General features: G+C 40.8%; 1 protein-coding gene across 1 annotated transcript in view; it reads left to right on the forward strand.

Annotated features, from left to right (window-relative positions):
• Positions 1–15,049, forward strand: part of KCNQ5 (potassium voltage-gated channel subfamily Q member 5) — a 297,043-nt gene that overhangs the window by 256,782 nt on the left and 25,212 nt on the right. Inside the window, exons 8-10 of the mRNA XM_086745001.1 lie at positions 1,901–1,995; positions 3,527–3,553; positions 12,224–12,444. Of these exons, the coding sequence (XP_086601127.1) occupies positions 1,901–1,995; positions 3,527–3,553; positions 12,224–12,444 (343 nt within the window). The remainder of the gene's footprint in view (positions 1–1,900; positions 1,996–3,526; positions 3,554–12,223; positions 12,445–15,049) is intronic.

The raw sequence follows: 15,049 nt of genomic DNA on the forward strand, positions 1-15,049 counted from the left end.
GGAATGAACCTGAGGATGATCTGGGTGACTTTACAGGATGGAATGATTCCTACCAAAAGTCTTAATACACTGAATACAAAACTTGATTTAGAAACAATGAATTCAGACTATTACAAGAGGCTTCTATCTCAGTATTGGGGACTCTGGAAAGGATTTGACAAAGGATGAGAAACACAGAGGAGAAAGAGTGGGAAAGGACAGTCAAGAACTTCATACTAGTTCCCAATATGTTACTCCAGGTGGCTTATTGCAGTCTTTAGATACAGAACCAGAAAGATAACAAGTAGGAGAAGGCTGATATTACTATTGTGTGTGGTAGTGCTGCTAGTTGATATGTTACATATCAACTCAGCATCTACAGTTTGTTAATGAGACTGGAAAACTGGAGAAAGGAAAGAAAACATTGGAAAAAAACGAGTTCAGGACTGGAGAAAATTTCATGCTCATAAATGCAGGATGTGTCTGAACTGCATATCATTGTCTACTGTAACAGTGCCCAGGCTTTTTTAAATTGTCTGTTGTGGATATGGATAATGAATTACCATGGAAATCAGTGTGCTCCAGCTTATCAGGATAATGTCTATTTTCTAATAAGTTACTCTGTAGAATTAGTCTGTGTTAACTCCTCTGCTGCCATGAATATACGGTCTGCTAGAGCCTTTACCTGACTTAAACATAGCTAAGGTATCACTATAGAAAACTGAAATGTTTCATATGGGCATACTTTTCTCAATGTGTTTAGCTTATAAGAAATATTCACTGTGAATATTATTTGAAGATAAAAGTCCAGAGAGGAAGTACTGGAAACTACAGGACTATTTAACGTAGCAGACAGAAACATAACAAATATCTCTGGCTATAAGCCAAAACCAAAGAGTTTTGAATTAAAAATACCGCAGAAATTTTTGACAATGAGAATGATTAACCAGCGGAACAATTTAGAAAGTAAGTGACATGTTCTCCATCTGTAAATGCAGACTAGATGTATTTCTGTGAGATATGCAGTAGGAAAAAAAAGGGTATTAGACTCCGTAGAAGAATACCTGGATGACATTTAATGGTCGACAATATACAGGAAGCGCAGATACTCAGCTAGTACAAATTAATATAGTTATGCTGACATCAGGGAAGCTATTCCCGTTTGCAGAACCAAGGATCCGTCTTGCTATCTGCAGGCAGCTATAAATCTAAACGGTGAATACATTTTCAATGCTATGCTTTGGTCACTTACCTTTGAAATGATTTATTTTGTGTTTTTAAACATTTGACAGTGTTTCAAACCACAGAGAATACTTCTCTTTTATTCTAAATGCTTTTTGTCTGGTTTTCATTATCATTTACAAAATGTATTATGACACTTCCTTAACTTCAGACTGCAAGTTTGTGTGGGTATCCCCTATGGACTTGTCACAAATAAATCACTGTGATGCTTTTTTGAGCACCTTTATGTGCTGAATATTTTCTGGTGCTTCCACAAAGCCAGTAACTCTTACTTTACCGTGTAAAGTGTACTGTGGGCCACAAAAGTTTTGGTAGGTTTTTACTGGTATTTCCTTAATCGACCTAATAGAGCACATCCCAATCTGAGCAAAATCCCCTGTCTCCATCAGTGCGGTGGCATTGTCACTTCATGTTCTTGGTTCCTTTGTGCTTTTCTATTGTTTCCTCATACCAGGCTTCTTGGCGGTTTTATTCTACCGACGCCAGCCGAACAAACCTGACAGCCACCTGGCGATATTATGAAAGTATTCTTCCTCCCCTCAGGCATGTATCAGTGCTATGAATGATAAAAGAAAGCCATGACTTGTATTGGTTACTAATCTGCTTTTCAATTTTTTGTTTCACCCCCTGCTCCCTCTTGCCTTGTTTTTTTCTTTTTTACCATATATCCTGCACGTAGTGTGTATGGCGTAGTTATGCGGCTGATGAGAAATCGGTTTCCATTGCTACCTGGAAGCCTCATTTGAAGGCCTTGCATACCTGCAGCCCTACAAAGTAGGTACCAATATGGCAGCTGGTGCTGTTCTCCATGTCTATTCAAGTTTATAGAAAATTACTATTTGTCTGTTTTGTCTTGTTTTGTCTTCTTAAGTCCTCTCATTAAAAATTTCAACTAACAAGTCAGATAGATATTATCAAGGAGCCTAGGACAGTGGGACAAATACAAATCATTGCCCTTTATCTAAGCACAGGCATTAGAAACATTTTCCTAAAACCCCACTCATGTATCAAGGTCACTGTTTCACCTAGTTCCAAATTAGCTGTGAGGAGAAAAATATTAAGTTTAATGCAGAGCTTTTTCCTTGTTTTAATGGTATTTTTATGCCTGTGCCTCCATACAAGGCTATAGCTACAAACGTACCTTTGTGAGGGAAGAGAGCCTTGCAGTATTCTGCAGGTGAATGCTCTGGGGAATTTGCTCCTTTTTGTCATAAATTCTGGTATATTCAGTATTTCCTTCAGGCAAATTATACCCTCAGTGATACACATAGACAGTGGAAGATGACTAAAAAGACCTGGTGTCACAGTTTGGCCGACAGGAAATATTTGATGTGCTAGTTTGGGTGAGAATTCACAGGGTGCTGGCAGCCCAAGACTCTTCAGTAGTTCAGAAAAAGATTTACCGGGAGGTAACAAGGTGACTGATTCAATACGGGGCGCAAATCAGGAAGTAAAAGATACTCTATAAAGATCAAAAACGAGAGCGCTAAGAGCCTTATGGGAAAGCTCTGATAAGCATCCTAACTGTTGTTATTGCAGACAGTGCAAGAGAATTAGTGGTTTCTCTCAGAGCTGGGTGATGAACATCCACATGACAGTGAAAAGGTAATCGTGTGCCAAAAAGCTCAGCCAAAAAGAGGTTTGGCTGGGTACCCAAAGCTGATCTTTGAATTTCAAAGAGTTGACAAGAACAGAGCCATAAGTAATCCATTACCATAACTGTAATTCCAAAATGCTCCAAACTAAAAGGAGCTTTTAGATTAAAAGTTACATGGAATATTGATTTTTGACATGCAGAAACAGGTTGAAGGCAACACTGCTATAAATGGATGGATAGAAAATTGCATAAATAATGAAGCTGTATCCCACCTAAAATATTCTAAAATATGACTGTCCCTCAAAAGTGCATCTACTTGTTATTTTAAATAAGCGTATTGCTGTACTATCCTAAAATTAAACCTTTTTATTCACCAGAGATAACTTTATCTAATAAGAGCCTACAGCTTTCTGTTGTATATGTGTCAGCAATGCATTTTGCCTAAGTGCTTTGCCAACTCAGTCTGCAGTGGTATGTACTAAGCATGTTATGCATGTGTTAAAACAACTGAAAAGTCTCTTTTTCAGAAGCATTTGTAGTTACCAGTCTTGCTTGAATGTTTTTGTGGTGGCAATGTAACGTGTGTGTTGTACATTCATTAACATGTTCATTTACTTTTATCATATATCTAACATCATCTGTAACTAAGCGATGTGATTACTATCTGCATAACAAGTATGTTTTTCCTTCCCACTCCCTCACCTGAAGAAAAGAACAAGGGGAAGCTTCTAGCAGGTTTGTAGTTTCTTTTATTTCTTTTATCTGTGAAATCGCTGCTTCTTAATGGTTTTTACATGTTCCAGGTTCTGCACAGTAGGTTCAATGAACTGTAACTGTCAGCTGGTAATAATCACAAATTGTGTTTTTTTAAATTCGTATTGATGGACTAATGCTGCTGAAATTTGCTTCTTTGTTCCAGTTTTTGTGTGGAAAAACTAGGCATTTTTTTTACTTTTTAACTCTGAGGGGGAGCTCAGTCCAAACAGCGGCAGAGTAGCGAGTGGAGCGGCGTCCTCGGACCCAGCTCCTGGGCAAGGACACGGCCCCCATCTTCTGTGATAAAACCGATGCTCAAGGTTTCCAGGAATCACAGTGGAAGCTACAGGCATGTAGCTGAATTTGGCTTTGTGAACCAGCTCATAAGCCCCCTGTAGCAGGGGGAGGACCACCGCAATGGCACTGGCTGGCTGTCACCTCACACGGCCCTGTTTGGGTGGAGGAGACAGCCTGGTATCTCTCCTTAAATAAACCCCACCGCTGCCGGTCAGAGGGCAGGTGGGGTTTCCACCCAGCCTGGATGCCATCTGAGGACTGGCTGCCTACAAGACAAGGAGGCGGGTTTGGCAAAGCTGTCCTCCCAGGATAAAGTAAGGTAGTAGGAGGAAATGCTGCTCTTTGCCGTGCTTACAGCTTGATTCCTTAGGGACAGGAAAGGATTCAGTGGCTACAAGAGAAATTACACTGTCTCCGAAAGTCATTAGGGGTGGGAGTCCGCAGGCGTTCGGCAGCCAGCGCTGCGGCATCAGCACGATCAGAGAATAGTGGAGTTCACCTCCAAGCAGAAAATGATGACAAGCCAAGGAAAAAATTGTTGGTGACACATCCACCCCTGAAATACATCTGCCTCTGAGTTGTATGGTGGTTCACAAACTCTTCTGGGTTATTCAATCAGGGGTGGAAAAAGTCTTCACATCAATTACCCATGTCCCGTTCCACATCCGTATTGCTCCTCTGGTGCCTGACTCCATCCTTTTCCCCGATGCGCAGGTAACTGCTGTCACAGTAACTCGAGGGGACTGGTTTACGCTGAGATGTCCCTCACGAGCACTTCACCTGCTCTATCACTTCTATGACTTTTCATATACATTACCTCCATAGGCTTGCCAGCAATATATTGATCTCATTAAATTACTATGGCCTGATCAAAACTTTTTGCACTCGCCAGCTGTATTTCCTACTCCTTCAACAACAACATCTGAAATTGACTTCAGTTTTTTTAAAGGTGAGACTGAAGTTGGCAGTAAATGAGTACTTACCTCCAAAACAGTGATTTGTGCAGAGGGGAGAGGTTATTCCCCGTTGTACCTGTGAGCATTTAGAGATACAAATTTACTTACAATAAGTAGAAGATGCAAAGAAAACCCCAGCTGTCAAGACTATATTACATGCTCCATTTTAGTGATAACTGTTGTGGTTTTAAAGATAGTCAATGATTGAGCCAGATTTTTTTACTTTATTTTCACTGAATGGAAGATGCTTGCCTCTTCAGAAACTCTTAGCTAATATGTGCACTGCTGCAAATTAGTGTAGGTATAAAAATGAACTAGTTGTCTACCACGATCCTGGTCTGCAGTAAAAACCCCACTGACCACTCAGTGCCTTTTAAAAAAAGTGTGTTTTGTTGGTGGCTGTTTACCGTTCGTAGCTAATATATTGCTGTGTGTTTGTATCGCTTAAATTACATGTGGTGTGTGTGGTCTTTTGTGGTAAAAATGTAAATGCAAAGTGCTGCAACGTACTGTGAGATAACTGTCCTCAACTACTTAACTTCTTTCTTACTGCAATGCTGAGTGACTTGCATGGGATGCTATGTGAACTACGTAAGCTGCTTCTTGTTTCACTCTTTAAATGAAGATGTATTTGCACAAGTAGTACATTGGATTGCTTTCTGAATATGCTCTTTGCTCTGTACTCCATTCTAACAGCAGTGGAGAAAAACTTTTGTTACTTTAGGTAAAAAAGTTAATTATTTTCCTTCCTACCAAAATGACTTTTATACTTACAGACATGAATTCTTGTGTTTTGCTATGTATAAGACCTACAGTCTTTCATTAGGTAACTAAATGTTGCTGTGCATCTGAGTTGAGAGCTGTGCTTATGAGACTGTAGCTTCATACTGATTTTAAGAAAAATATGCATGTTGTATTTCTCAAAATATTACACAATATTAGATATTACACAGTATTAATATCTAATTAATCATTTATCCAAAGTAATGGTAGACAACCTCTCTGGTGTATCCACGCTGTAACTGAGATATTTCTGTAAATCAGTTCTGCAAGTAGTTTAAAAAGCCTATATGTTAAATTCTCCGTATCTACAAATACACACACTGAACGCAAATAATATTTCCTTCTGTTCGATTATACAATGTGGCTGAAATTCTTCCTGTGCAGGAAACTAGATCAAGATTGATGGATCTTACAACATCCTGAGAGTATAAGCAGTCTTAAGCTGCATGCAGGACATGCATTGGGTTTCTGCAAAGAATGAATGTCACCCATCTAGTGTTGTAACTAGTGAGCCTGCATATGAATTCGCTATTCAGACAACTCTCTCTGGTGCAACAAGGGGGAGTTTTGCCAGTTCACCCAGGAGCTTGGGTGAATACCTCATCCCTGCTCTGAGGGAAACAAGTAAATTGTACTCTGGAATTCTCTCCACCTCCTATGTTATAGCTGTTTCTAAAAATAGATTCAATGTAAACTCTCTGCATGCACCATATGAAAAAGAAATTGCCAGTGATGCAGAATCTAACTTGAGGTGGAAAGCCTAACCCCTTACCTAGCAGTGTAATGCTTAGTAACACGGTCCTCTATCTCCCCTCACTCCTAGTAAGCTTTGTAGTAATAAACAGAAGCTCTTCAGGATGTACACCCCTCGGAAACATAGGTATTCAGCATCCTGCCTATTCACATGATGTTTGAGAATGCCAACTAACATCAGGTGCATGATTCATTTACTTCCCCTCCTTAGTGCTTTAAAATTCCTTACTTCTCCAAAGGAGGTTTCTTGATTACTTTTTTTTAAGTGCTTGTGATTCCTCTCATTGCTTGTTGCCTGCAATGACAGTAAGACAATGGCAATAACACCGGTTCTTTGAATCTCATCTGGTCAGACAATCGCAGTGTGCAGCACGCCGCAGTTTGCCGAAGCCCAGTTCCCTTTCTCTGCCTGAGGCTTGAACTTTTGGAATGCATTACCTTGCAGAGATCTAAAACTAGGGTTGACTGTTTGAGTAAAGACATTTCTTCAAGTCCAAGTGGATTTTTATAACCACAGCAGTTGAGTTCTCCATCTAATAATTAGTGGAGAATATTAAGCGGTAACACACTAGGCAATATCAATAGTCAAAATGCGCAACTGTTGTTGAGAGGAATCCCCTTGGACACAGCTCGTGGAAGCTGTGCCTGCGTCCTGTACTGGAAGGTAGAGGAATGCATGTGAAATCAGCCATCTGCTTCAGTTGAATTCTGTGGAAATTGTGTCTTTTACCAAAAATGGTAATTCCTAGATGGATAGATCTTACGGGAAGAAACCCTTGATTTATAAATAAAGCGTATTACATTTTTTTCTTACTTTTTAAAAATAATTTAAAAGACAATAGAAGGACAAACCAATGATAGAAAACAGAGATAAAAAAATAGTTTCTCTTCATCTGGAAACTGTTTTGAAAAAGGAAAAAATACACAAAACTCATGAAATTAATTTATTTTTTTTCCATTTGACAATTGAACCTTAAGACATTATGTCCCTAAAATTCTTGTTATTACTCATTGACGGTATGAGATATAACCCTACATTTCTTGGGTTCATGCTCCTAGCATGAGACTGGTGGAGAAGTCTTGAATGTTTGAACTTCAGGCCTCACTGTACTATCCACTGCATTTTCATTTGTTCAACTTAGCTTAATTTCAGTAAAGCTGTCTGTAGGATTGGTAAGAATTAACATCTGTATTTATTTGAAGTTAACTGCTGAAAATTGGCATGTACATTTGATTGCTGTTGCTTGTCACACGGTGATAATTTTTGTCAGTTTTAGCTTCTGCCTCAGCTTGAGATCCAAAGCCTTCCCCCTCACCCTCAAGCTCTCCAGTTGCTTCTCATTCATTTCAATTTCTTCCTATTCCCACTTCCACCAGCCTGCTCCGTCTGAAAAGCTGAAAAAAAAAAATTGTAAATTGTGACTGGTAGCAAGCAGTAGTGCTGCAGGTCTGAGGCTGAAGCAGGGCAGAAGATAAACTTGACCAAAAATTGCAGGAAGGTAGGCAGGGAAATACAGGAGTGGGAGTGGAAGGCAAAGAGACGCTCAGTTAACAAAAAGTATCGTAAGATGGTCCATGGAAGACAGACAGAGCTAAGAGTATGGGAGAGAAAAGCAAAGGTTTGTAGGCATTTATCAACTAAAATAAAATCTTATCAAGTCTAGTCATTTGGTCCAGCAGAGAAGTGTTCGTTCCCCCTGCAGTGAAGCTACAGTGACCTCTAGTGTCTCTAAACACCTCTTCCTTCTTAAATCAAAGTTGGAAAAGACAGAATTTTACGAAAGAAGAAATAAGAACTAGAAAGTCCTTTGCTATCCCAGGGAAGTGAACGGCTCATGAATGTAAAGACAGGAGGAATGAGTGGCAGGATCCTACAACTGACCTTCCAGAAGGCAAACAAATAGAGAAAAGTCACTTGCTTTTTCCCCACAGGTGCCAGTTGTAATTGATCCCCACGAAAATAAGCTTCAAAGCCTCAGTGTTATCAATATGAATATATTCCACGACTTGCACCTTGCAGGAATGGAGGAGCAATAGGTCCAAAGAGATTACCATTTCCAAGGAAGATTGTAATAGAAAGCAAATATGTATATATACCAAACTGGGATAAATCATGTAGGGTACAAGAAATGATGGACAGACACACATCTAAAAGAAAAAGTGTCAGAGGGAGATGACTGCAGATAGCTGTGGTTCTCTCAGATCTTTGTCATTTAGGTCCAATTCAGGAACCTGTGTATGTTCAGAAAGCGTTTAGACATCTATTTCCCTGATTCTTTCTCATTATTTTTGCCTTTTTGACTAACACTTAAAGTTTGAGAGTACTTACAGGGATATGCGAATTTCCAATGGCCATTAACAGCTTTACATTAATTCAAGGGAATTCCTTTGGGTATCATATTAAAACAGAGGAGAAAAGGGGAACATGAGAAATATAATAGGCTAGGTCCTGCAAGAAGTGAAAGATTTTTAGCACGGCACTGGACAGTGCTAATCAAATCAGATTAAAAGGGGCTAAAGGCTTCAGTGGCTACTGATTCAAGTGCAGAATGCTCAAAGATGCTTGAAAGGGCACAACATTATCTCCACTCTGTATCTCTAATACCATCTCTACCACTATTGGAACAGAGAATCAAGAGCCAGGAACTATACAGCCTATAAGCTATACTGGACTTTCACTGTGGGGAAAAAGGCTGGTCAGGATCCCCCCAAAATGCTCTGATTCAGTTATTCTAGAATCATAGAATGGTTTGGGTTGGAAGGGACCTTTAAAGGTCATCTAGTCCATCCCCCCTGCAAGGAGCAGGGACATCTCCAACTAGATCAGGTTGCTCAGAACCACGTCCAACCTGGCCCTGAATGTTTCCATCATGATCTGTTCTTTGTCATACAAAGGAGAGCCCCACGGCAGGGTGCTCCCAAGGACAAGCACTTTTCTTCTCCCAAGCATGAATCCTCCACTGCTGTAAGTCATACAATTTATGTCTGCACTGAGTAGGACCTGGTGACTTCAGGAACATTTCCCACCAGTCTCAAAATAGGAACAGGGATCCAAGAAGCAAAGAACTGTTCTAACCAGTGTCTGTGGAGAAATTCTCAAGATGCAAAATAGAGTTTCCAATCCACGCTTCCTTCAGGGGCTGCATTTCTCTTCACAATACAGCATCCTCCGCATGGGCCCTTGGCATGCCATTACATTGCCATTGCTACAAAGCAGAATTTTTTTTTTTTTTAAGTGTGAGGTCTGGATTTTAAATTAATATTTTCATTCTCAGTGTTGCACTTTTGAAAAATGTCTCTAGAACAGACGAAGTGCCTACTGTTCCTTTCACCATTGCTTCATTGCTTTGATTTGGAGAACTAAAGATATTCAGGTTAAGTAGCCATTGTGTACCATTCAGCTTTTATAAATGAAATAACCATGTGTAAAAATCATTTAAAGGCAGCCATTGCTTTCATTAGTACAAATTAATTGACAGAATGGCACATGTGCTTTTTTCATTTTTTTTTATTTTCATTTTTATTTTGGAGTTAATTGGATTATAAGAAATATGGTCCATGCTGGTGGTTTTAATGGCTATTTTATCAATCTTCCTTTCATTTTAACAAGTGCAACAGGAATAGAGCTGTCCAGAAACTTTCTTACTCTAAGATTTGTCCAAAAAATGTATAATTTGATTTCATGCTTTAATAGCAAATACAATTTGAGCTATAAGAGGAGTTAAAAAAAGCACAGAGGACACATTCCTAGGAATAATATCTATAATAAGAAGTCCATTTTGATTCTGTTGCTCATGCTGTATAGTATGACGATGCAATAATGTGATTAATAAATATTTTACAGCTTATATTTTCATTAAGTTGTGCAACGCAAAAGATTCCCGAGATGAAATGTAATTCAGTCTTGAAATGTAATTTTTATTGAAAATTAAATTTTAGAACTCAGCTTTCTTTCAAGCAGTAGGTTCTATGGGTCTTTTTTGTTGCATATGCAGCAGCACACAATACTGCAGGTCTGGGTAACAATTTGCAATGGAAATAGATAACATTTCCAGCACCATGATGTGTTTATTTCAACAATCGCTTACTTTGGGCAAGGGAAGAAGATTATGTTCAGAAATTACAGTAAAGGTATTCTTTCAAGTGATTCAACATGCCATATAGAACTACATTTATCTAATAATCTTTCTATTGATGTGCTCATTTTTTAGCATTCTTGAAAATTATCTCATTATAAGCTTCCCAGCATGTGCTTTGCCTGCTACAAGCTGCATCCTTTCTGCTCTCAGTGATGTTTGTATTCAGAATGAAATGCTATCCTATGCATGGACAAAGATATCTGATTATCTCAACATTTCACAGCCACAGAAGTTTATAACTACTTTCTGTCTCATATAATTACATATTAACACTGTCTTTTCAGAGTACAGTAGGTTAAACATCTAAGAACCACATCGTCCATGTTAGCATTAGTTAATTAGCTGCAGAATTAATTTCTGTTGAAAAATATCTTATGGGCATGCTGAAGTTAAATGCAAAGACGTTGAGAGTACTAGAAAGTGTCTTAACTTCAAGTACAATTATAATTTGCAGGTAGGCATTCTTTGCTACGGGTGTTTTAAAAGCAGCCCCAAAGCCTATGCCAGGGCAGTAGGACTGCAAGACCCAGTAAGTTCACACTGTGAGCAGCTACTGCATTGCTCCGATCATCTCTCCCCTTGCAAAAGCAGGACCACTGATCAAGACAACCATTCCCTTGTACAGGTGGTTGAACTTTAACTTGTAGATAACACAAGGTTCCAAATCTTGGTATCAGACTTCCTTTCTGTTTCCCCTTTGTGCCTTCTGCTACAGGAAGAGACGAACAAAGGCCAAAATCTTAAATAATGAAAAAGCATAGGCAAATAGTCACGGTGACCACAGGATGTTCTTCAGACATGTTTGAACATGAACAAAGCTAACTGAAGCACTGGGAGGCAGAAAATCTACATATCCCACATTTAGCTGACTGGAGGGGAGGGTTACAAGGACAGGAGGGAAAAAAAAATCAGCTTACAGTTGGCCAACTGTAGGACAACAGGGCCACCATTGATCCAGCAGTCACAGTCCTGAGCTTGGCTGGGCTCTTGTACTTGTCCTAAAGCACCTGTCCAATACCACCTGCAGGTAGTCAGCTCCCATCTTAATCTCCAGCAATGACTTCAATAAGCACACAGCATATCACTACATTTCCATTAATCAGTCATCACGCTGTTTCTTGGATGTTTTGTTAATTTTGGTTTCTTCTTGCCCAAGTGAGTGCTGTAACAAGGAGTTCTGGATATGAGTGATCACTAACAATGCACATGAAATGTTGGAAGTGCCACATTTTGAAAAAGCATGAGTATACTAACAGTATTTTTGCCTGCTTAAAAATAAAAAACACAACACTACATGGCATGCCGTAACAATAGAAAACATTTTGTTCTTGTTTATCTGAAGAGATGGCCAGAAATGCACTGAGCTGGGATGATTAAGATGAAAATAAACCCATTTAAAATTCAAGGAAGAAAAAAAACTCTTAGAGATTAATCTGTAGCAATTGGGTGAAATTTGTTTCTCTTTGTTAATTTTAATTTCTTTTACAAGATTATTCTGTACAGTAATACAGACTGCCATTGATAATGCCTCTATCAAAAAACAATTACATTAAATCACTTTCATTCCTAAATGAAATATATTCGATGAAAATAAAAGTGTGTAGATTCATGCCATTGAGATCTTTTAGAAATTATTTCCTAATATCATACAACAGAAAAAAAAAAAAAAAAAAAAAGATGTGGAGGAGCCATGAAATAAAATACGTTTCTCTTCTTCACAGTCAAAAGCTAAGTTTTAAGGAGCGGGTCCGGATGGCCAGCCCACGAGGTCAAAGCATAAAGAACAGGCAGTCTTCAGTTGGGGATCGCCGGTCACCAAGCACCGACATTGCCACCGAGGGCAGCCCAACCAAAGTCCAGAAGAGCTGGAGCTTCAACGATCGAACCCGCTTCAGGCCCTCGCTGCGGCTGAAGAGCTCGCAGCCCAAACCCGTGGTTGACGGTAGGAGCTTTTTGTGCCTTGTTTGCCATTGTGCGCTGCTCCCAGCCTTCTCACGCTCTCACACACCCCCACTGTGATTGCGACCTGGTTTTGGAAAGCAGAAAAAATTGTTTTATCAGGGCAAAGATACTAGAAAGCTACAACCTGCTTCAAAGAGCATGCCAACAGGAAATTTTTTTTAATAAGAAATCTTGTGTCAGTGGTGCATAGGGAGTGACCAGTGGAAAAGAGGGTCACTATGGAATCCCACAGGTTTGGCTGCAGCAGCTCTGCCGTCGTGGCCCCTCGCCCACCCCTGGGCGTAGCTGCTGCCCAAACCCGCTGCCTCTCGCTGGCGGGCCACCCACCATGGACCAACACTGCGCTGGCTGCGCCTTTGGCAGCTGAAGGACAGCATGTACGGCACTGTCTCCTTAAAAGCAAAGGAGGCTGCGAGGAGCTGGGAGATGCCTCTTACCTCCACAGGGAACCCAGCCACCATCCACCAAGAGATACACTACTGGGTGCTTTAAGTTTTACAGGGTTGTATCAGATTCAGTAAATCAGGCGGCTTTAGCAAACAAAACCAGTTTGGTTTTTTATATATTGCTTTATAAAGGGTATTTTAGATGTAGGAAGGACACCTAATGTGTAAATAAGTTAATTTCTCTGAAAATGGATTGCTGACCCCACAGCAGGCAGGAATGTAGCCTTTCCCCCGTGCTGCCTCCCCAAGGGAATGGATGCTGCCCCTCTCGGTTCACCAGCTGAGGTCCTCTCTGGCGTTGAACTAGCCACTGTTCAGGCAATGACCTTCATCTACAAAAGCCTGACAAAATGGCGATAGTAATTCCCTGAACGAGGGAGCACCAAAGTGGGTGAGAGCAGCCCCCTGACAGCAGGAGCCAACAGCACCAGATGAGCCCAGCCCCTGTAGAGACAGGTCCTGCAGTGAAAGGTGCCCTCACACAGCTCTGGGGGTTCCACTGCCTCAGCAGATTTGGGTTTGGGTCTCTCCATTCACATTTTTCACCACACTTACGTTCTTTCCTGTGGGACCCCCAGATAGAAAATAAGGGAAACAAGCCAACTGGCCACAACAGGAGGCAGTGACCCTGACTTTATGGGAAAGGTACAACATAAATCATTTGATCCAAGTAAAGAGCTGTAACTTTAAACTCTTTCTATGATGGCAATCACGCATGTTACATCCAACAATTGTGGTAAGACTAATTAGACAGATGTGCAATTTCGGTGTCTGCTTCCTTTTTAGTGCACATATTATTACAGATATGTAGGTTGCAAAATACTCGTTGAACTGAAATGCCCCATCCCCGTCAGCTGCGGACATCCTACGCAATATATCTCTTCAGGAAAAGCCTGGGTAAATAAACATTTCCTGGAGGGCAAACAAGACAAACCAACAGTGTTTGCTAAGGGCATCGTTCCAGGCTAGCCCTCCCCTGCGGAGACCTCTCAGATGCACAAATCCCAGATTTGGCTGCGTTACAGTGAGCTGCTGGGGTGTACCAGCCACCAGGCTGCTACCCAGGTTGCTCACCACTCCTCGCTCTGTTCTGGGGCAGGGGCCCTGGCTCACGTCCCATGGCAGCTGTGGCACAGGGGCTGTGTGATGCTGGCCTGGGTCTCACACTGACGTGGAGCTGGGACAAGGCCACTTGCTCCGCAATGGGAAGTGAGAAATGCTCGAGGTACCAGAGTGGGGTTGAAGTTACCCTGTCTAAATTTAGGCTTCCTATGTAATCACTTATACAGCACAAGTATCTCCCCAAAACCACACCAGAAGTGATTTCATAGGTTAAACCCCCATAACTCGCACCGCGCCTGGAAGTGACCTAAGAAGACAGTAATTGTTGAGCACACTCCCAGGGTATCAGTGGCTCACTTCTGCTCCAGCCCTGCAGCCTGCACCTCACTCAAGTATCCGTTTAGTTTTTCATTAGCCCATTTGTCACAGAAACATTTCCTCAGTGTGTCCTCTATTTTGTCCTGTACGTTAATAGCAATGGCCTGCACAAGAAGATCGTGTTCCCTCCGATTGTCTCCCTTTCACGGAAAAGGTGGCATAAATGACACCTTGGGTATATCTGTAGATAAAAGATAATAACAACAGAGTGTTCATTGCTGTGCGTAAACCCTTAAACATCTTCCCGCTCCTCAGGACGAGTGCAGCCTGTTTCCTGGTCAGTATTTTCCAGCTACCAGTCCACCCTTATGAACTGGGGCCAACAGATACAACCAATTTCTCATCCGTGGCAGAAGGAACAGCTTCCATTGTCTCCAGCTTTTAGGCAAATGCCAAGTTTCCACTCTGGGACCTCATCCAGCTACTTCTAGGACTGGTATCATCAGAGGGATGTCCAGTGTGCTCACTGCTGAGAGGCGGCTCCCTGCTGCCTTACGCAGTCCATTGCAGGAAAAGTCAGGCACTCTGGATTTTTTTTTTTTTTTTTTTTGTATGTGTTACGAATTTCATAGTTTCATATGCTTTCTGCATTTGAGAGCTCAATGAAAAAATGAAAAGGAGATGATGTATTTAGTTTAGGACATTTTGCATTCTTCACTGGATGAAAAGACAGTATTTGCAGCATTTTATTAGTAATTC

This window comes from Chlamydotis macqueenii, chromosome 3, assembly GCF_036417535.1.
Source record: "Chlamydotis macqueenii isolate bChlMac1 chromosome 3, bChlMac1.mat, whole genome shotgun sequence".
Lineage (NCBI taxonomy): Eukaryota > Metazoa > Chordata > Aves > Otidiformes > Otididae > Chlamydotis > Chlamydotis macqueenii.